At 35.8% G+C, this 23455-nt stretch overlaps 1 protein-coding gene and 1 long non-coding RNA gene across 2 annotated transcripts; both read right to left on the bottom strand.

The window, feature by feature from the left end:
* Positions 1–10874: 10874 nt before the first annotated feature.
* On the bottom strand, positions 10875–13133 carry LOC306856448. Its single transcript, XR_013783016.1, has 3 exons — positions 11263–13133; positions 11101–11190; positions 10875–11007 (listed from the first exon to the last, which is right to left on the bottom strand). It is a non-coding gene; the product is annotated as an uncharacterized lncRNA (long non-coding RNA).
* Positions 13134–14085: 952 nt separating this feature from the next.
* On the bottom strand, positions 14086–23218 carry LOC306855566 (putative ATP-dependent RNA helicase DDX52; the record flags this gene model as incomplete). Its single annotated transcript, XM_079394331.1, has 10 exons — positions 14086–14095; positions 14457–14532; positions 14621–14771; positions 20773–20892; positions 21460–21550; positions 21692–21813; positions 21909–22094; positions 22644–22774; positions 22863–23088; positions 23204–23218. The coding sequence occupies 10 exons, from the start codon at positions 23216–23218 to the stop codon at positions 14086–14088; spliced, it is 1128 nt and encodes a 375-aa protein (XP_079250457.1).
* Positions 23219–23455: the final 237 nt, after the last annotated feature.

Here is a 23455-nt window from a genome sequence, read left to right as displayed (position 1 = left end):
CAGGCTAAGGAACGAAGATCTACCAAATAGAGTGTTGATGGCACAGTACTTTGTGCTGTCTTCCTCCAGACGTGTCATATAGGCACTCACACGATTGGTGAGTTCCAAACAGGATATATCGCCCTCCGAAAGGCACTTCGGAGTGAAAACAGTCATGGCTGCCATATTGAAGGGTCGTTCCAAACCGATGTGCTCAAAACTGGCCACTTCAAAGGGCCCTACAGAATGAGGGATTTCGAACTGATGGACACTTCAGGGCCTCATAATCCTTTGCGCTGATTCTTTCCATGATGTCGGCACCTCTGTGTGGGCACGATGATGGCGCAGAAGGGCACTTCAAGAAACAGTTATTTGGTCCCCAGTCCCCAGTCTGACGTAACCTATCCCCAAAGCTTTATGGGTAATGTAGTGTAAGACACACCCCAACACAACTCCCTCCCACAAAATACTATACTTATATACTTATAGAGTATATCTCTATAATATACTTATAACAGCATTAGGAAACAGAAAACAAGGTTACGTAACCCCTAGTGGATGTTAATCCCCCTATAAACAATTACAACAGAAAAGTGAAACTCACAACAAAATCTAATTTATGGAAGCACATGTTTAGCAAAATTCAATTTGAAATGTAATATGCAAAATGGCATTGTATTTCTGTATTTAAATGTGCATTTTCCCATACTTACAGTATGTGCAACATTTAGTGCAAAATGAAAATTGAAAATTCAATTATATAATTTAAATTTGCCATTTTCTACACTAGTTTTAATATGCAAATTATAAAACATATTTTAAAGCTTTATAAGTTGCAAAATTAAAATGAAAATGTATTACCCAAATTACTCAGATATGTTTAACATGTCCAAGCAAAATTTTAAATGCTGTTTTTCCTAAATGCATTTAGACTTAGCGGTAGGACACTTGGGATTGCATTTTCATTGTGATACAGCATGATAATTGTAGCAAAATGCAGTGAGAATTTCAAAATGCATTCTGAGCCAAAGGTGCAGCAAAATGGTGATTTAAATGTCTTTTATTTTTCTTAAATGCATTGGTACTTACATATATGACGTTTCAATTGCATTTTCATTAAATACCCCGCAATGAATATAGGTCAATATTCACCGTTAACCAAACGCTTTTCACCTGCCTGAACATCTCTCACTGTTTACACTCGGATTGATGCACATAAGCAAACAGACAGTGCTATACACTTATGCATTAATATGCATTTTGTATATTACATTTCAAATTTAATTTAGCTACACATATGCTTCCATAACCCACTACAGACGGCTTTTTTCTGAGGGTAGCTCCACTTTGTGTTTGGATCAGGTACGCTCTAAAAAAATGCTGGGTTAAATACAGCCCAGTACTGGGTAAAATATGAACGAACCCAGCGATTTACCCAGCGGTAGGGTTACTGCCCGGAAGGTTGGGTTAAAGATGTAACCCAACTGTTGGTTGAAAACAACCCAGCATGTGTTCTGTCCAATATTTACCCAGCACTGGGTTGTATTTAACCCAGCATTTTTTAGAGTGTAGGATCCTGGTTCCTTTGCATGTTTCACCACTGTGCCTGCTGTGCCCCATGTTTTCTCCACATGCAACTTTAAGAGAACCTCATCTCCCTGGTGTAAGTGGGGAAGTGTACGGGCAGAATGCCTTTTGTCAAAGAAGTGCTTCTAAGCTGTTTTAAACTTGCTGCAGGCGGATTTGATGTGGATGCAATTTCCTCTCCAGGACAGGCAGGGTAGTCTGGATTTGGCGTCCCAGCATTAGCTGAGCAGGGCTTGCCCCCATAGCTGCAATTGGGAGTGGCTCATCTAGTTTTGTTTTGTATGTTTAATTTTTACAGATTTCCTGCTCTTTTATTCAGGAAGAGACATATTTATATTGACATATTCTAAGTCGCTATAGACCACTTGAAAGACACAGAAGACACAGATGATTGTAAAATGCCTTTATTTGAAGTATAAAGGGTAAGATGTTAAGGTCTTGGGAGGCATTTCTCTTTCTTGTCTTCATTTGCCGTTACAACAGAACTGGTCTGACAGAGTTTTTCACCTCTAGAGAGAAGAACTGTCACCTGCAGAAAACAAAAACAGTCTTTTAATATATTAAGACGCTTGTCATTCAATTTTGAAGTGGAATTAGCAAAGCATGTAAACCTACCAGATGTTGTTTGTTCATGGCGTACGTCTCCCGGTCATTTATTATCACTGCACCTGATCCTTTAGGGTTTTCCACACACTGGACAGGGGTCTAAATATACCATTGCATTTGTTAATGTCATGAATTACTTTTAAAAATTATTAAATAAATAAAATTTATGAATTATTAAAAAATTATAATTAAATGCAATTAATGTCATCATTGATTCATCAGTAATTAATCTATTAAATATTTTGATCAACTAATCTGGTGTATATGATATAAAGAGTATGATAGTATAAAGTATTATAGTTTATTTCACAAAATCCACTTTTATTTTTCCACTGCTTTTTTTCAAAAATTAATTTGAACTATGCGCTAGAACTGCCAAATATAAGCATTAATGTAAGCTGTTTACTGTAAGCATTATTAGAAATGCTAATTTTTCTGACTTCTTTCGGAAATACAAACATTTCACACACACATATACCTTAATTTGACCCATTGTTTGTTGATAGGGGAGGCAGAATATTGTACCCTGAAAACAAATGCAAATAAAACCATAGTTAGCAGGACCTCAATCCAGAGTGTGACTTACAAGGAAGTTTGAACCCCGCAATGAAGACCTGAACTCCTCAAAAGAAGTCATATGTTTAAACTGCATGTTTTATTACGACTCTACACTGAAGGCACTAAAAACGCAATTTTCAAGTGATTGTTTTTTTTTTTATTATTCAGTTTATCATATGCAAGGCAAGGCAAGGCAAGGCAGTTTTATTTCTAAAGCACATTTAAAACAGCGACTGCTGACCAAAATGCTATACAGTAAAAACATAACAGCATAAAATTATCAAAGAATTAAAAATAAAATACATCCCCAACAATCCAATAAAATAAAACATAAAATAGCAACAGATTAAAAAGCTAAGGAAAAAAGATAAGACTGGTAAATGCTGGTAAATCATTCCACAGTCTAGGGGCGGCAATTGAAAAAGCACGATCTCCTTTTAATTTAAGATGAGATTGAGGCACAGAGAGCATCATGCTATTAGAAAACCATAATATTCTAGAGTTTCTAGGGTAAAGAAGATCTGTAATATATTCAGTAAAATACATTGACCGTGTAATCCCTTGTAAACAATGACGATAGCTCATGGATCGGGCCTTGTAGGTTTCCAACCTTATGTTTCCAGACCAGAACTTTAACCACTACACCACAATTTGTACATAAAGCATATTTGATACTATGTGTTACAAAGTAATATTCACAACGGTAATATTCAAAAGGCCTCGTTATAGGTCTATAGTGGTAAAGCAGTATGATGATCTTGATGGATGAAAAAGTGCCCGAAACAAGAAGTCAACAAAACATTCAACTAAATAATAAATAATAATAAATAACATTAGCAGCAAATGTAAGATTTTAGCCATTTATAGACTCTATAGACTAAACACAGATGTAACCTGCAGCCACAAAGCTAATAGGCTAACATCCCGTTTTTTTGTTGTTGTTTTTTTCAGACATCTAAACGTAGCACTGCTGACATTGTTCCACACAATACAAGCTTTAATAGTTACTCAATATTATCATATCTTCTTTAATAGTAATGATAGAGTGATAAAGGTTTTGGTGGAATATTTATACATAACTTACCATATCAACTATCCTTTTCCCCAACTTTGAACAAAAGTGTGCGTCTAATAAAGGTCCTCCAAATACTAGCAGCAAAAAGTTATATAGATACAAAATATATATGAATAACAAATAAAATGTCAAAAAAAATAATTACACCACTATATAAATTAACCATATATTGTTTCACTATATAATAAATGTATATATGATAATTATATTTGGACAGAATCAGTAGGAGTCACAAACTTTTATTTTAACAACTAATATTGCCAAATATTGTAACAGCACATTTATTACATGCTTATTACAGGCTTTATAAATTAATTAATTAATAAAAAGCCATAAAAGCAAATCAAGCAATTTGTTTCATTTAAACAAACTTATCTGTCACTTTCCTGTCTGTAACCTCCACATTTTGCTGCTGTCTTCATGTCCTGAACTTATAGAGAATAGAGGTTTACATCCTTTAGTTGCTCTTCAAGGCTCTTCTGAAGGTTCTTCCATGAGCTTTGGTCTCATTATCAACATGACAAATGTGAACATAGTTAAAAAAAAATTCTATTAAATTATGCGTGTGATGTGGTGGTTTTCTTCAAATGAAACCGTTATATATGCAACAGGATGCAGTTCTGCTGATCAAAAGCCAAAACCCCACAACCCACTGAGAACGAGCATGCAAAAACCATGTGAGCAGTTCTGATTAGTTCCCATAAAATAACATTAAATATGCTTTTGAATCAGAATCAGAATGAGCTTTATTGGCCAAGTATGCTTACACATATGAGGAATTTGTTATAGTGACAGAAGCTCCACAGTGCAACAGGACACAGATGATAAAAGAATTATACAAATATCCAAATAGGCAATGTACAAAACAGCAAAAACACAAAATATGATCCTTATAACAACAAATGCATTATTAACTATAGAGTTAATAACTATGATGTTATAATTATTTAATTGCATATAGCTTAACTCATTTTCAACAGTCAAACATCATGTTTCGAGGTTCAATTTTGTATCAGTTTCTTGAGTAGGATTTTTCATTCCTGTATTGTCTTACATGAGAAACATTTCATCCAAACATGTCAAAAATGCTTTTATAACTTTAAGAAGACTTCATGGGAAAATACATATTTTGTGTTTCATATATATATACTAGTCAACATTTGAAGTGGATCAAAACCTTTCATCAAAGTTGTCCTAAAACCAAAATGTGTTCTTATCTTAGGACAACTTTAACTTTTTTTGATCCGCTTGACTACTGTATGATTGCTTGAGTGTTGAAACGTTGTGCTTGTATGGAAGTTCAACACAGAAGTGAAACATCAAAAGCCTGATTCTGCCTCAAGACCCAAGAGCTGCTGAATCAAGCTATATAGGAATTGAATGTGAACATGTTAGCAAACAATTTCTCCTTGTTTAAATGTGATGTTAATTTCTAACACAATACACGTAGCTGTAACATTTTAATGTAAAGGTTAGTAAGCAACAATAGAGTATGTGGTTTTAAGACAAGACAGCATTATGTCACAGAACTGGCATACTGCCTTGCTACACACAGTAGGGACCTGAGCAGAAGAACACCCTCTCCATGGTCAAACAAGTGAAGGTGGACCAGTCTTGTTATGGAGCTGCTTTGCTGTTGCAAGAAGTGGAAATCTTGGGGAAACAAATGGATTCTTTGAAGTATCAGTCCATTTTGACAAAGATGTGATGTTTTGGGGGACTGAATCTCATGATTATTGGATTTTCCAACAGGACAATCATTACAAAGCATACATTCAAATCTTCTGAAGCTTGGGATTCGTAGAATGTTCTTGAGTAACCTGTTTGGTTTCCAGATTTAAATGTCATTAAAATATTTTTGGAATTTGAAGAAAGCAAAGGCAACATGAAAAACTGAAGGAATGGGCCAAGATTCCGGTCTCAGAAGCACTTTAAAGGGTTAGTTCACCCAAAAATGAAAATTAGCCTGTGTTTTACCTAGGTGTATATGACTTTCTTCTTTCAGATGAATCCAATCAGAGTTTTATTAAAAATTGTCCTGGCTATTCTAAGCATTATCATTGCAGTAGGTGGGTGTTTCTGTTTAACAGTCCAAAACACGTTAAATAAAGTGACCACATCCATAATAAACCGTGCCTCACACGGCTCTGGGGCATGAACAAAAGCCTCCTGCAACGAATTCATGTGTTTTTGTAAGGAACATATTCATATTTCAAATTCATATTTCACATTTAATAAACACTTTTCTCTCACTTCAGGTATCTGTCGTACATGGAAGCCGTTCCAGCGGATGACATACGAGTCACACGCGCACCCATGAGATATGCTCGCGAGTTTGTTTACAGGAGCAAAGGAAGCAAAGTTTCCTTGCATTAAATTATCCAGTCATGGCTTCCTGTTTCACAGAAATATACACAGAAAGGAAAACAAAGTGCAAATTCCCTTAATCATCCATCACAATGACAAAAACCAAAGAATATATTTCTGATATATTTCAGTGAAATTCCTATTTCCACCATCAGAGCAATAATTAAGAATTTCCAATCAACATAAAATGTTACAAAACTGCCTGGAAGAGGACATGTGTCTATATCGTCCTAATGGACGGTGAGGAGGAGAGTTTGAGTGGCTAAAGACTCTCCAAGGATCACAGCTGGAGAATTGCAGAAAATAGTTGAGTTTTGGGGTCAGAAAACCTTTAAAAAAAAATTATTTGTCAAACAGCACCTACATCACCACATGTTGTTTGTGAGGGTCTCACTCATCCAAAAACAATCTCGAGCATATTCAGTTATCAGACATGACTCAAAAACAACACAAAAATGAGTCACTGAGCACAAAACCAAGCTTCTGCTGGCCATTCCAGTCCTCTGACCTGAACCCTGTAGAAAATGAGTGAGGTGAACTGAAGAGAAGAAGCACCGTCATGGAGCTGTGAATCTGAAGGATCTGGAGAGATTCTGGATGAAGGAATGGTCTCTGATCTCTTGTCAGGTGTTCTCTAACCTCATCAGGCATTATAGGAGAAAATGTAGAGCTGTTAAACTGGCAAATGGAGGTTTCAAAAAGTATTGAATAAAAGGGTGCCATTAATTGTGGCCAATGTGTATTAGAGAAAAACATTTATTTCATAATGATGTTTCACCCCCATTTTAAATTCTTATTCTCCAATGAAAGGTTAGATTTTTGTGAAGTTTCTAAATAAAATATCAAAAGGATTAACAATGCAGATTCATTTTCACAGCCGCCTTTGATCATATTTAAGGGTACCAACAATTCTGACCACGTGTGTATGTGTTGGCTATTAAGAAAGGAGAAAAACAAACCTTGTGTCAGAGAGTCACCACAGTCACCGCAGTCTCCACCAACGACACTCACCAGATCCCAATCCCCTGATTTCTGATCACCGCCACCTGTCAGCACTAATCAGCAGCACTATATCCCTGCACTCCTCCCGTTCACTCACTGTCTGGTCTCAAACATTCTATGTTGACTAACCTGACCCACTTACCTTTTGTCTACCTACCAGTTGCTCCTGTGTTCCTATCCCCGTTCTCCATTGCTCCTGTGCTCCACCGTCTCCATGCTCCACTGTTCCCTCCGGATTAGGAAACAAGGACATTTACACTCAGATAAGCCCCAAGAGACTTTTCCATTCCCCGCCTGCTTACCCGGACTTACTGCTCATCTCATTCCCCTCTGCGCTGCGTTTCAGTAAACCTGTTGTTTGTATTGCACTTACCTCTGTGTCATCCTAAGACTGCACTGAGAGCTATTTTATTAAAACGACTGAATGCAGAAATGCAGATTAAATATATATATATATATATATATATATATATATATATAACAGATTATAATTAAAGTAACTCAATCAATCATTCATTAAAATGATTCTGAGGATTATGTTAATACAAACATATGGGTGTTTCTGTTCAACAGTCCAAAACATGTCAAATAAAGTGCGCACATCCATAGTAATATGTGCCTCACACCCCACACTCCGGGGGGTGAATAAAGGCCTCCTGTAGCGAATCCATGCGTTTCTGCGCTATCTGTCATAAGCGGAAGCCATTCCGGCAGATGACGTAGAACGTCGGCGTTGGGTGATTAGTGGCAAATGCTGAGAGAGAACAAACCGTGGATTTGTAAAGAAAAATGTCAGAGGATTTCAATATAAGAACATTTTGGAGTGCTCAAAATTGTAAATATGAATGGAAATATACTTCAGAGATATTTTACTCATAAGAATTTCTAGGGGTACCAATAATTGTGTCCAACGTGTATTTGAGAAAAACATTTATTTCATAATGAGATTTTTCCCCATTGTGAATTGCTTTAGTTCAATGAAATGAAATGTTTTTTTTATTAAAAGATCAAAAGGATTAATAATGCAGGTTTATTTTCAGAGCCTTCTTTGTTCATATTTACCAAGAGTAAAAACAATTCTGACCACGTGTGTAACACTTAACACAGTGCCATCTAGTGGCTTTCTAGAGTAACAGGCACAATCAGTTGATATCATCATATCCCACTTTCTTTAAAGAAACATAAACAAGTACATTTATTTTATAACACATCATAACTTGCACTTAGTATAACATGAACTAAATGTTTATGTTTGCACTTTTTATACAATTAATACAAATTATAATCTATAAACATTTTCTCATTGCTATATTTTTAGCAGTCTCTTACAGATTTAAGTTTTTATAATGTGCCTTGCAGATCTTCTAAGTGGGAAAGAATGACTGTTGTATGATGTACGAGTGTGTATGGATTGTGAACACTCACTGTACATATGCTTATTGTTGTAATGAGTTATAGACTTAACTTACAATAAAAAGTTATAGAGTTAAGATAATTATCTTAGCAATAAACATTACAACCGACAAATTAGATCAGGGGTTGGCAACGTCGGCCCTAGAGTGCCACTGTCCTGTAGAGTTTAGCTGCAACCCTAATCAAACACACCTGAATCAAGGTCTTCAGAGTTACTAGGGCTACAGGCAGGTGAGGTTGTTTTCAGGGTTGGAGCTAAACTCTGCAGGACATCGGCACGTTGCCTACCCCTGAATTAGATGATGACAGTAATGTTTTTCACATACCATGGCTGCAGTGCTGGAGATGTCGAAGAGCAACTAAAACTGTCGTTGATCAGTTAATGGTGTATTTGGATCTCAAAAGTGAATGTATCTGACTCTTGTCCTTGGAAATTCATATCTATTCAACTTTTACTAACCTATAGATGTTTGTAATCATTCTAAATGAAAAATAAATAAACAAATAATAAAAAATTTTGGCATGTATTTGTGTGTTTGGTGACCCCTATGTCACTTCCACATCAAGCCATCAGATTCATCCCCACAGATATGCAGTGATAAAGCACAGTTTAGATAAAATCTCCTGCATGTTACTTTATTATGCACTTATCATGTAATATTAAGTTTCAACTAGACTATAGATGGCGATAAAGAACCTAAAGCGTTCAAGTTTGTCTTTGAACATGTGGCCGTGTACAAATTGGAGATTTTCTTCATTTGTATCTACACTGCTGTCAATAAATGTCCAGCTTGTCCAGACGAACCAGTTTAAGTCTGTGTGATACCTTTCATGTCTTTGTAGACTTTGGCTTCATGTACAAAGCACTTTCTCGACCCGAACCTTCATTCATGATGCTCAGCAATATGTTGAAATGATGCCATTGTCAAAAAAGATGCAGAAATCCAATACAGAAATGAATATGGAATATGGTAGAAAAATACAAAGAAAGTAAAGCAGAAAAATGATTTGTGAAGATGATTCCTGGGTCACTGCCTGGAAAAGACTGACAGATTTCAGATATATCTCAATGATCTGGAAGTGCACAGGACTCCTCCCAAATGTGCAGAAATTCATTGGTATGAACTTTATACAAGATTCAACAAGCCAACCATTCACTTTAGGAATTATAAGAATCAGGAAATTTGACAGTATCAGTTCTGATGTAGTTTCATTAAGTCATCAAATGTTTAGTTTTTTTTGGTCAAAATGAACCAATTTTTTGGTCTCCCTCGCAAAACAAACAAGCAAAGCTATTATGGGAATGGCATGTATGGGAAATTAAATGACTTAATATTTTAGCAGGATGCCTTTTCATGCATTTGGCTTTAATACCATGACTGAGGGGAAACTCTTGAGCAATGCACAAACCTCCAACTGCTCCCCGGGTATGTGTGTTTGTGTGTGTGTGTGTGTGTGTGTGTGTGTGTGTGTGTACAGGTTTATATATCCTGGTGGGGACTTAAACCTGAATACACACAGACTCATATAGAAATCCTATTATTATTATTTATTTTCTAGACTGCCATGTTTCAGTCCAGATTAAAATGGAAAAATATAGGCTTTACATGCATGTAGGCCTAAATGAAAACAAGTAAATACAGTTTGACTTCCTTTCTTCTCTGTGACAAGCAGATAGACACAGAAAGTTGAGCTTGCAGCGCTGCTTTGTGTAGAGGGGTAATGATGGTAAACACTGTATTTCTGCTGTTCCATAAGCGCCACCTCCCATCAGAGAATGAACTTATTTTTCAGCCCGTCTGCTGATTTTGTTTAGATCAATGCGAAAATCAGTCTGAATTTGACACAACAAACATACAGTGCTATGAAATTTAACTGGTTGCTAATATGAATATATATAAATGTATAAATAAGCTAATATATTTCAAAAAATCAAACAATTCAGATAATAATGTATCTAGAATTATTCACGTATTTTGAAGTGCCCATGATAACACCGTACATGACACTGACACTGTTGCTACACTCACTGGCACAGCGTCTTCAAAGCATTCACGAAATACAGATTTAAATCGACAAAATGCGATGCACCTTTCTTTTCAACATCATCTTTTTAAAATCCATCTCTTACCACTATCTTGCTCACTTTCTTTCCTATTTTTACAATAGTTTTGTGTTGGATGTTTCCTTTTTACAGAGTTCTTGCTCCTTTATTCAGGAAGCAGCATATTCATATTGACATATTCTAAGTCGCTCTAGACCTCTTCAAAGACACAGAAGACACAGATGACAGGAAAAACCCTTTATTTAAGGTATAAAGGGTAAGACGTTTAGGTCTTGGGAGGCATTTCTCTTTCTTGTCTTCATTTGCCGTTACAACAGAACTGGTCTGATGGAGTTTTCACCTCTAGAGAGAAGAACTGCCACATGTAGAAGACAAAAACAGTCTTTTAATAAACTAAGTCGCTAGTCATTCAGTTTTGGAGTGGAAGTAGTAAACCATGTAAACCTACCAGGTGTTGTTTGTTCATGGCGAATGTCTCCCGGTCGTATATAATCACTCCACCCGATCCTTTAGGGTTTTCCACACACTGGACAGGGGTCTAAATATACCATTGCAATTGTTAATGTCCTGAATTACTCTTAAGAATTTACAAACAAACAAACACATATACCTTCATTTGACCCACTATGGCTTGATGATGATGGCAGAATATTGTACCCTGAAAAATGCAAATAAAACAGTAGTTAGCAGAACGGCAATCCACAGTGTAAGGAAGTATGACCATCGTAATGAGGATTCGAACTCCTCAAAAGAAGTCATATATGTTTAAACTGCATATCTTATTATGACTCTGCCCTGAATGACTCTTATTATGACTCTGCCCCTGCCTATTATATGCAATGACGATAGCTTATGGCTTGGCCTTGTTGGTTTCCAACCTTCGGTTTCCAGACAAGAACTTTAAACACTACACCACAAGCTGTATAAAGCATGTTTACAACTGTATGTGCTACAAAGTGATATTCAAAACTGTAATGTTCAAAAGGCCTCATTATAGGCCTCAGTTTAAGTGATTAAGCATCTTGACGGATGAACAAGTGCCCAAAACAAGAAGCCAACAACAATTGCTACTAAAAAACTAAATAATAATGAATAACAGTAGCAGTAAATTTAAGATTTTAGCAATTTATAGACTCTATAGTCTAACTACAGATGCAACATGCAGTGATTTACAAAAATAAAAAGGCTGCAATAGGCTAACAGCCCGATCATTTGCCTAAACCTAACACTGCTGTCATTGTTACATGCTTTAAATCATTCAATAGTTACTGAATATATTGTCAATATCTTATTTGATAGTTACGATAGAGTAAAAAACTTGTAAATATGAACATATCATGCAATATTATTTCATAAATAAATATTTACACACACCATGAGAACCGGGATTTTTGTAAATGACAACAAGAGGGTGCGCCATCTAACGAAGGTCCTCCAAAGACTAGCAAAAATATTATTACCAATAAAAAATATATGGCTATCAAAATAAAATTGTAATAGGAATAAATAATTATGCCACTTTATAAATTAAACACATATTGTGTAACTGTATAATTAATGTATATTATATAATAATTATTTCTAGACAGAATCAGTAGGTGTCACAAAAGCTTGAATTTTAACAACTAATATAGTCTAAGATTGTAATAGCACATTTATTACATGCCTATTACAGGCTTTATAAATAAATAGATAAATAGCCATGAAAGCAGATCAAGCAATTTGTTTCATTAAAACAAACTTATCTGTCACTTCCAGTCACCTCCACATTTTGCTGCTGTCTTCATGTCCTGAACTTATAGAGAATAGAGGTTTCCATCCTTTAGTTGCTCTTCAAGGCTCTTCTGAAGGTTCTTCCGTGAGCTTTGGTCTCATAATCAACATGACAAATGTGAACATAGTTAATAAAAAAATAATCCTGATTGACTGACTCATCAAATGAGGGATGCTGGTGGTTTCCTAGCTAAGGGAAACCGTTTACAAGAATGCAAAAACAGGATGCAATAGTGATGAAAAACCAAACAGCACAACCCACAGAGCATGCGAATAACATGTCAGCAGTTACTTCTCTGATAACTTCGCAGGAAATAACATTTAATGTGCTTTTGATCCCCTTATAACTAATGCATGATTAACTATAGGTTTATTGCATAATAATTATTTCATTCAAATAGCTAAATCCATTTTCAACAGTCAAACAACACTCGTGAAGCAGAGACTGAAACTGAAATTGTGCTTTGTATCATTTCCTTGAATTCAGACTCTGGGTAGATATTATATTTTTTAAACATTTCATCCGTGTGTCAAAATACTTCTGTAACTTTAAGAAGACTTCAGGGCAAAATATACATTTTGTATATACATATGTGTGTGTGTGCGTAGAGAGAGAAAAAGATAAAAGGCAGCCACTCAGAAAAGAGATTTGCTTGAATGTTTCTTTTCTCAAACTTTGTGTCTTTATTGAAGTTCAACTTCAAATTTCGCAATCTGTGATCGCGTGCAGTTGCTGACACTCCACCTGGAGGATTTTTCTGAAGAACAGCAGGCAGTTTAAGTGTTCAGGACAAACAAGGGACTCATGAACAACTATCACTAAACAAAAAAAAACACAGCTTTGGATCACGTGGCGGCGTTCAGGTAACAACACAGTATTAAGAATCAAGTGTATGTAAACTTTTGAACGGGGTCATTTTTATAAATTCAACTATTATTTTCTCTTGTGGACTAAACATCTTTTATGTGAAATATCTTATTCAGGTCAGTACTAAATAAACAATAACATGCATTTTCTATGATCCCTCTTATTTTGGTAAAATAATTAACATTTTGCAGATTCTGAAAAGGTGTATGTAAAGTTTTGACTTCAACTATATATTGTCAGTCCTGTGTCTTGTTTCCCCCTCCTCTCGTGTCCATATTTGGCCTTCCTGTTCCTGTCCTCGTTCCCTGTCCTCATGAGTTAATTTGTTCCCAGCCCTGCGTTTAATTGCCCCGCACCTGTTTCTGTTCTTCCTCGTTGATTTCCCTGTGTTCTTAAGCCCTGTGTCTCCCATGTCCTGTATTGTTCGTCAATTCCCGAGCTCCTCGTTCTGTGTTTTGATTTGAATAAACCTGTCTATTGGATATCTCCGTGTCTCCTCGCTCCTTGCTTCCTGTGCGGCGTGACATATATATCAATTAATTTTATTAACAAAAACAGGGCAAATGTATTAACATGGTAATAACACTGTAATGACACATATGTTTGTGCAATCACTTATTAACAAGTTACTGATCACATACAATGTGGTTTTAGTTGAGAAATATTATGTTATGGCTGTTTTATAAGCTTATGCTTCACCAGGTCCAAACAGCCCCGGGAACATAATGAAAACTTGTTTGCCCAACACTCCACAACATCCAGTATATTCTGATTGGCTGTTTTGTGATCATCTCACATGGCACTGAGGTGAAAACACAAAAAAACTACTTGATGCTTGAATCTCAGCATACCATGCACACAATACAGTGACGAGACATCACAAGTCTGACCTGCATTAAATCGCATTTGATCAAAACAAATCATTAAACAGACCCTCTTTCAGTTTATGATGCTAATGTTTTATGGAATGTAAAATGGAACAGCACTATCAAGCTCTGTTCCAACTGTTGATTGTCATAAGATCTTCACACAGTCTGATCAACATTCACTTTATTAGAGACAATAATATGGATAGAAAAAAAAATTAGAGATCTTACATTTGGACATTTGATAGGCATTAAATTTCAGGCAATACTATTAAAATTGTAGAGTGCTGTTATTACCTGAGAAGGAGAGGTTTGTCATCTTCTGTGAAGAAAGTTATTGCCTTTCCTTTGTGCCCTGCTCTTCCAGTTCGCCCTATAGAGAAAACAAAGCAGCAAGCTTAGTATAATAAGGGTAGATAACATGAATTGTCTACTCAAATAATAAGCTACAACAGACTAACCGATGCGGTGGATGTATTCCACAGAAGTGGTAGGGAAGTCGTAGTTGATAACCAGGTTGATGCCCTTGAAGTCAATACCACGGGCCATGAGAGCAGTGCAGATAAGCACCCAGATCTTCCCCGAACGGAAACTGCTCACAACATTGTCCCTCTAATGAGAGAGACAAAGAAAGACCAGTTAAAGAAAATATTATATATTATACTAATATTACATTGGAGATCAAAATTAAAGAACAACCTACGATTTCCTAAAATTTAAGGTCACAGGAGTAGAAGGGTTGTTTTTAAGCATATTTCATAAATTAATTGCATTCTGAAGCACAGTATTAAAAACTTAAACGAGATATTTAAAAAAGAACTGATCAAAATAAGAGACAGGGTTCAAGTCAAATGTCAAATTCCCTGACTTTTCCCTGACTTTCACTGACTAAAAAGCTGAATTTCCATGACCTATAATAAATGGAAAAACAGGCCGCTGTTGTGCTGAGCCTTTTTTTGTTATTGTTGCTTTTTTACCATTAAATGCTCTTTGATATTTTTTACACTTTTTTTTTTTTTAAAACTCAGTCTTTGAAGAGGTCATTTTGTAGCCAAAGCTACGGTGGCCGAGAGAGCTCAACGCGCTGCAACTTCAGAAAACACATGCAAATAGAAAAAGCACCAGCAAATCAAGAAAACATCTTCATCAGTTTGACAGCAGGGGCCTGTTTCAATAAGGAGGTTCAACCAACTCTGAGTTAAAACTTGAACTCTGAGTTGACTTACCCTGAGATGGGAAACTCTGAGTTTTCGGTTACAGAACAGCTGAAATGAGTTAGTTCAATCAACTCTGAGTTGACTGACTCTGAGTTAAGCGCATGCACCACGACTATGAAAAGTCATGATCAGCGGAGCGCCGAAATTACGATTCACCATGGCAACAGCTCCCGCCAAAAATATGTCAGCGTGCGTACCTCCGTCAATGCGTAACATTAATTCTTAATAACTGTCTATAACTTAATAACTGTTATAATATCTGAGGTGAAAACTGTAAATTATTGAACTAATATTCATTTTAATGGTATCTCATGGCCACAAAAAAAAAAAAAAGACAGAAAAAGAAACAAGAACGTGGCAGCAGCTAAAAATGAAGTATAAAACACAATTGAATCAAGGTAAAGCTTTAAACATGAAAGGTTCATGGGTGTGGGCTAAATGACTTTACAGACTTTATTTGACATTAAATATCATTCAGTGTCTATTTCAATGCGCTGCAGCTTTTTCCACATAGTCTAACACTCTTTTCACATAATTAAATATTCTCTAATCCAACCTGTTACATTTCTTAATTAGAGTAATAAAATTAACTACTGACAAGAAGGCAGAGGGAGAACCTGGACCAGCACCACTGACAGATGAAGAGGAGATGGTCAAGTATTGGAAGATTTCTAAAATCCAAAAGGAAAAATAATAACTTTTGCTTTTGTATTAGGAAATAAAAATGACCAAAAAATTGTAATAATTTGCTTATTTAACAGCTGTAGTGGTGGTTATGGCTCGTATACCCCTCCATCTGGCATCCTTCCATTTCATACAGTAATCATGCTTGTCATCAATGCATCCAACCACACTGGAAATCCTGAAGGAAATTCTGATTATTTCAGGTTACTTCCACAGGTCACAGAAAGATGTTATCAAGTGAACATCATTTATCAGATTAGCCTCATTTAAACCCATTGCTACACCATTGACCTACAGTCCTGTGATACTCCTCTTTGACGGATTTGTGCCCAGGAAAAAATTCCCAGAAAGAGCGTGAGAGCGATGCACACTTTACTTAAAATCTGCATATCTTATAATGTGCTCTGCCTCTCTGATGTTTAAAAGAAAACTACCATTTAAAATGGTACCGCTCAAATAAATATGCACATGAATACGGTGTAAAAAAACATATAATAACATAAATAATAGGCTATAAGGTATTTAGTCTTGTTTCCATGAAGGAATTTTTTTTTTAAATATTATTTTATTTTCCAAATTATCTGGCAATGGGGTAAGAAATTAAAATTAGCCTATTCCTGTTTCCGTTTGCATTAAGATTATTTTTCTTACACTCTGTAGAACAATTTGATATTTTAACAAGACTAAATATCTAAAAAAAAAGTTTTCATGTATAGAAAATGCATCTTAACTTAAATTTTAAATGTTTGTACTTGAAATAAGACAAACATACTCAGTAAGAAAAGCAATTTAGCGGCGTGAATGAATGAATGAGGTATTAAAACATCGCTTACACTTTAAAAAGGGGGAGGAGACCGAAAGAAACTCTGGGTTTACCAAAGAAAACCTGCTCCCGACCAGGTTAGGTTCACAGAGTAAGTTGCCATGGTAACTGACTCTGAGTATAAGTTACCTCTCTTTCAGAAACGGGCTTGACTTACTCTGCTTTCTCAGGTTTAACATACCTCCCATTCTGAAACCGAAAACCCAGAGTTTCCCTCATTTCAGGGTTAACATACTCAGAGTTTTCACTTAACCTCCTTTCTGAAACGGGCCCCTGGTGGTGCAAATGCTCACAACACAAACAAATAAAGAAACACTGCAAATGCTCACAATACAACCAAATACATTTTATATGCAGTGCATTTCTTTTTTTGGTTGTGTTGTCAAATTGCCGAAAGTTGTTTTCTTAATTTGCAGGCGTTTTTTTTCTATTTGCAGTGCGTTTCTTTCTTTTTTTTTTTGGTTGTGTTGTGAGCATTTGCAGCGTGTGCGTTGTAAAATTGAGGAAGTTGTTTTCTTAATTTGCAGGTGTTTTTTCTATTTGCAATGCGTTGAGATCTCTCGGTCACCGTACAAAGCTCCCAAAAACCGGTACAGCCTGGTGGCCTGGTGACTGCATTTGACATCGTGATAGCCAGTTGACGAGCGGGAAGGGAATAAGATGGCGCTGAAAAAATAGCCCAGGGCTCAATGCTAAGGATTTTTTCAGTGGTTAAAATTATTACTTGCCCTGTTAATATTTTCACTAGCCTTGCCACAAAAAATAAATAAATAAAATAAAATAGTTGCTGTTATCAACTTTGATTTTTGTATTCTAATAAATAAACTTATGACACCAATATTTTAGATACCAAATTTTTTTTACAAATCTCGATTTCAATGTTAATACCACAGCAAAAAAAAAAAAAAGTATATATATAAGTTCAGTATCTAATATAAAGTTCAAACATCATTAAAGATAAATAAGAACAAATGAACAAATTGCAAGTAATAGCTAAATTAAATATATAGCACAAAGATAGAAATGAAATTTTGCTTAAGTTTTTATGTTTGTAGGTGTTCAGGTACAGAAATGGAATAATTACTTATAAAATAACATTTGCATATTCTTCACTCTGTGTTGCAACATTGCCATTTGAAATTAGTGGCAAGGCAACCACTGCATTTTAATCATGAATCAATCCAAAAAAAATAAAAATGCAATGTTTTTAATTAATTTTAGACTGCATAATTTCAAAATCTGAAGAAACAGAATGGTGTGACTTTAGCTTTGTGAAATTATGCTACGTGAAACAGAAACAGCAGACGGGCTGAATGAGACACAATTTGACTCTTTGACAGCAGGTGGCGCTTATGGAACAGTGATAAAGCGTTTCCTTGGTTACCACTATAAACACAGCAGTGCTGCGCGTATTAACACTCATTTAAATGCATTATACAGAGGCAAGATGAAAAGAAAACGCTGTGTAAACTTTTCTGAAAACAACCAGTTCCCCTCAGAAACACATTCAAATAAAATTCAATGTTTAGGATTCCTATATTTCGCACATTTTGAATCTTGTTCTGCCTGATATGGTATTTTCTCCTCTTTGCGTCCGTCTTCAGCATCTCTGGCCTCTGTTAATGGCCTTTTACAGACTAATTAAATAGATTAATCATTGTTAAAGCTACAAAGTTACTTGCCAAGACGGGCATTTTTATACTTTTGTATATATTTGGCCATATATTTGCGAGAAAGATGCTGTGAGAAACTCAATTCAGGGCTCGCGCGTGTCCGAGACGCTGCTGTCTATACACGCTGTTTACACAGGTCACAGCGCGCAAAGTACTGAATGGAGTTGACGAACAAAAATCCCTGATATTCCATGACTTGGACAATAATTCCCTGACTTTCAATGTCTTGAATAGACCTTTTAAAATTCCATGATATTCCAGAAATTCCATGACCCGTGGGAACCCTGAGAGAGCACTTACAGATACCTCCAAGTTAAAAGTGTTTATCTGGCGTCTGGAGCTAATTTATATGACAAACCCTATTTAAGTGACAGCATTCCTCTAATTATCACTGAGACTGCGGGCCGCACTAAGGTTACTGAAAGCCTGCGACAGGAGGTTGTCCAGATGAAGGCAAAAGGGATGACCCTTTCACCCACTGCAAGCTAATTCAAGTCCCCCAAAAAGACTGGTTGTCCACAAGGCTGGTCGTCAAGACAAATGCATGAGAAGAGAGAATTATGTGGAATCGTTTCAGCACTAAACAGGGTAAGGATCTGTCTCGGCACGTTTAAGAGAAGCTGGACTGAAAGCGCACTCTGCAGTGACCAAACCTCTCATTAGCAAAAATAATCAAAAGGCTAGGCTCACCTTTGCTAAGGAGCAAGTTTAATTTATTTGGGTCTGGTGGGAAAAATTTAGTTTGGCAACAAACTGGGGAAAGACTGAAGCCCTAGTGCGTAAAGAAGTCAGTGAAAGGTGGAGGAGGATTATAATATCTATGGGATATTTTCAAGAGAAAGATGAGAAACAGTCAATTCAAAAATACAGACGAGCTGAAGGCTCAATAGTGCATCAGCAGAGCCACAGGCTGAGCTCTTCCATACCATTCCTCACTGATGCTGGAGTTTGTGCTAAAGGAGCCCCGACCAAGTATTGAGAGCTTAAATTAACATACTTTAAAAGAACTTGAACATTTCTGTTTTGCATATCCTTTTTTTGATTGATCTTACGAAATATTCAAATATTTTGAGTTACTGGATTTTTGACTTTTTATTAGCTGTAAGAGCTAATCATCAAAATTAAAACAAAAAAACTTTTGAAATGTTTCACTTTACATGTAATGTGTCAAGAATATATGAAAGTTTCACTTTTTGAAATGTTCCAAAAAAAATAACTTTTTCACAATATTCAAATTTTCTTAAATGCACCTGTATAATGCAATATTTTTGAGTTACAGGATTTTTTTGTAATACAGCTATGTTTTAATTATCCAGCATTGCTGTTTTTAAGTCACTTATTTGTATGGTACTGTACAAAGTTGTGTTAAAACATAATTAAGCCCTCTTAAACAAAAAATACCATGTTTGAGCTGTTATACATATTTTAGCCCACACATTTGCTAAAGTTGAGCAGCAAATATAAATCAAAAGAGCTCTCACGAAAGCTCTAGAGAAGAATTAGTTTTAAGTTTTGTCTGAAATATGAAGATCAACGTTTTATGGAGTGATGTAACCAAACTGGAACTTTTTGGACCCATAAAGGTATGTCTGGTACAAAAAAGGCAAAGTTTATGAGCAGAACTACACCATCTCCATGGTCAAACATGGAGGTGGACCAGTCTTTTTATGGGGATGCTTTGCTGCTGGAAGTGGACATCTTGACTGTATCATAGATTTGGATTCTTTGAAGTATCAGTCTATTTTGACAAAAATTGTGATGTTTTTGGTGAATAGACTAAAGCTCATGATTATTGGATTTTCCAACAGGACAATCATCCCAAAACAGACATTCAAATACACTGAAGCTTGGGATTGGTCGTAGAATGTTCTTGAGTGGCCTGTTTGGTTTCCAGATTTAAATGCCTTTAAAATATTTTTGGAATTTGAAGAACACAACATGAAATCAAAGATTATCAATGACCAGGAAACTGAAGGAATGGGCCAAGATTGCAATAGAAAGGTCTCAGAAGCTTGTAAGATAACGCTGAGATAACGTTCACTGGAGGTTGTAAAGAATACAAGATTCTCTACAAAATTTTACATATGGGGGTTGAATAATTTTGAATGTTTAGAGCCAATTAGATTTTTTCCCGGTTTCAGCAAATTTACGTCCTCCAATCCTTTAACGAATGATTAATGGTGTTGTTTTAAAGATAATCTGGTACTTTTATTAACCTGCTGTTGTGTGCGAGCCGCATGGATCACATCCACGTTTATTCCCTCGTACACCAACTCATGGAACAGCTCTCGGGCACGAACAAACTGAACAAACACCAACACTGGTGGCAGAAATCCCTGAAAGAAAATGATGCAAGTTATGACAATTTCAGTGCTAAAAATTAATTTTTTTATTTATTATTATTATATTTTGTCATGAGAATGACATTACACTCAAGGATCTCAAAGCCACATCCTAACTCATTGTTATTTTCAGTTCACCTTTACATCCACTGCATTAAAAAAATACGGTAAAAACAGTAATCTTTTTAAAATCTAAAATAACTTTTCTACTGTAAAATGCTATTTATTCCTATGACAACAAAGTTGAATCAATTACTCCAGTCTTCAGTGTCACATGATCCTTTAGAAATCATTTTATTATGCTGATTTGATGCTCGAGAAACATTTCTTATTATCAATGTCGAAAACAGTTCTGCTGCTAATATTTTCATGGAAATCATTATGCATTGTTTTCAGGATTCTTAGATGAATGTAATGTTCAGAAGAAAATGTATTGACAATATTTTTATAACATTATTAATATCTTTACTATCATTTTTTAATCAGTTCATCCTTGCTGAATACAAATAATAATTATTTCAAAAAATATTTTAAACATATATAATAAATATACATACCAACTTTCTTTGCTGTCTTGGGCCCATATTTTTTCAACTCCTTATTGATCATGTGAACTCTCAAGCCCACTCTTTCTGACAGCTTGAGCGACTCTCTGTGAATCTAGAGAAAAAACGAAGATGCTAGTCTTTACTGCATTCTGTATGCCAGTCAATGTGTTTAAACTGTCAGCAATATATAGATTATTTGTTGTAGTCTACAGTAATAATCAGCACGAGGTGGGCTGAAGGTTTACCCAAGCTCTCTGGTGGGGGAGATGATGAGGGCTCTGAAACCTTTGTTGAGGGGCTGGCGAAGGTGGGCCAGCAGGGGCAGACAGAAGGCCATAGTCTTACCGGATGCCAGGATCTCCCTTTTCTAAAACAAGCACATCCATGATGGGATCAAAACACTTAAATGAGCATCAGGAAAACACACACATTTATATCTGATGCAACAGAAACATGTCATACATGCATCATGAGAGGAACGGCCTGCATCTGTATGGGTGTGGGGGTTTGGAAACCCGCTGCCTTGATGTTTTGAATGATTCGTGAGTCCAGATCATTCTCCTTCTGCAGCTCTTTAAAAGTGGAAATAGAATCTGGAATATCTGTCCCGTGCACGTTAATCTGGTTTTGGTGCCGTATTTGACTCACCTAAAACACACAATCAATATTGTAACAAAAACCATCCATTTGTTTTCCCCAAGTTTAATTAGATCCATGTAGATACATAAATGTAAATTTTAACACCGTGCCATAACACAAATCACCCAAATACCATATCAGTTACTGGCTGATGTATTACATTTATTTCCTCTATTTTTATTTTTAAAATTCTCTCATATTCACCTAACTCAATTTAGGTTAATATTTAAAAACAATACTATTTCAATAACCCTGTTAAGTGCAATCTAAGGGCAAAACTCAATATGAACATCTATTTTTCATGCTGTACATTCATGCACTAAATTCAACAAAAGCGTTTAAAACAAGTGTTTTTTATTTTATTTTAGTTTTAATTTTATTGTTCATATACACAAAATGTACAGAATTTTAATATCAGCCATGACATGAAAATAATTATTATCATTGGCCAGAATTGATATCATCCCCAGATCTTATTATGTGAAATTACACAAGAATATTCAAGTGTGACCAATCAAAATGAAAAGTGGTGTGAAAAGCAATAACTCCTCTTTGTACCTTCTCCTGATGAAGCTGCATCAGTCTTTTTAAGGAGGGCTTGTCTTTAGACTCCTCCTTGGGGTCGTTCACCTTTTCTTGGGATGACATCCATTGGATCCCATCTCCCTCGCTCTTCTCAGTCTCTGCATCTGTTTCACAACAGTAAGGAGAAAGAACTATTTGAAATCTATAGCCACTGAATTGCTAGCGATCAGAAAATATTGAAAGATGACTTGCCTTCGGATTTTTTCTTAGCTCCTTTCTTTTTCTTTCGTGCTGTCTTCACTGGTTCAGTCCATTTCCGTTTCCCAGAGGCCTGCTCTTCATCACTGCCTTCTTTCTCTTCTTCACCATCATCTTCACTTAGTCTGGACTCCAGAGAGGTGTTCTCTTGTGTCTCTTTACCAAAAAAGCTGATTCCAGCCAGCTGGTTTGAGCTGTCCTTGCTCTGAGACTTCACTACCTAAGAGGAGTTACACAAGAATGAATAATGACCAAGTGTTTTGGTCATTATTTTGGTCATTAAGGTCATTGTTTTGGTCATTAAGTGAGCATGTGTTTATTTGTAACACAAGTACAGTAGCAACCAGCATTCCTGTTTCTATAGGCTGTTAAAGTGGTTTAAACCATGCAAAATATCAATAATTGTCTCACACAACTTGCTAATGCACTCTTTTAGCATTATTTTGGTTTACTCGGATTAGCATTAGCACTTTAAGGAACATTCAGTGGGAAATAGAAACGCATGTTAGCCATGGGCCAGTATTTCGTAAATTAACGTTATTCCCTGTGTTTTTACATTTTTAACGTTTTAGTGTCTTTTGTAGATC

The sequence above is a fragment of the Barbus barbus genome (genome assembly GCF_936440315.1).
Source record: "Barbus barbus genome assembly, chromosome: 36".
In the NCBI taxonomy this organism is placed as follows: Eukaryota; Metazoa; Chordata; class Actinopteri; order Cypriniformes; family Cyprinidae; genus Barbus; species Barbus barbus.
The sequence above is the reverse complement of the archived record's forward strand: the minus strand, read 5'-3'. Positions and strand labels throughout refer to the sequence as shown.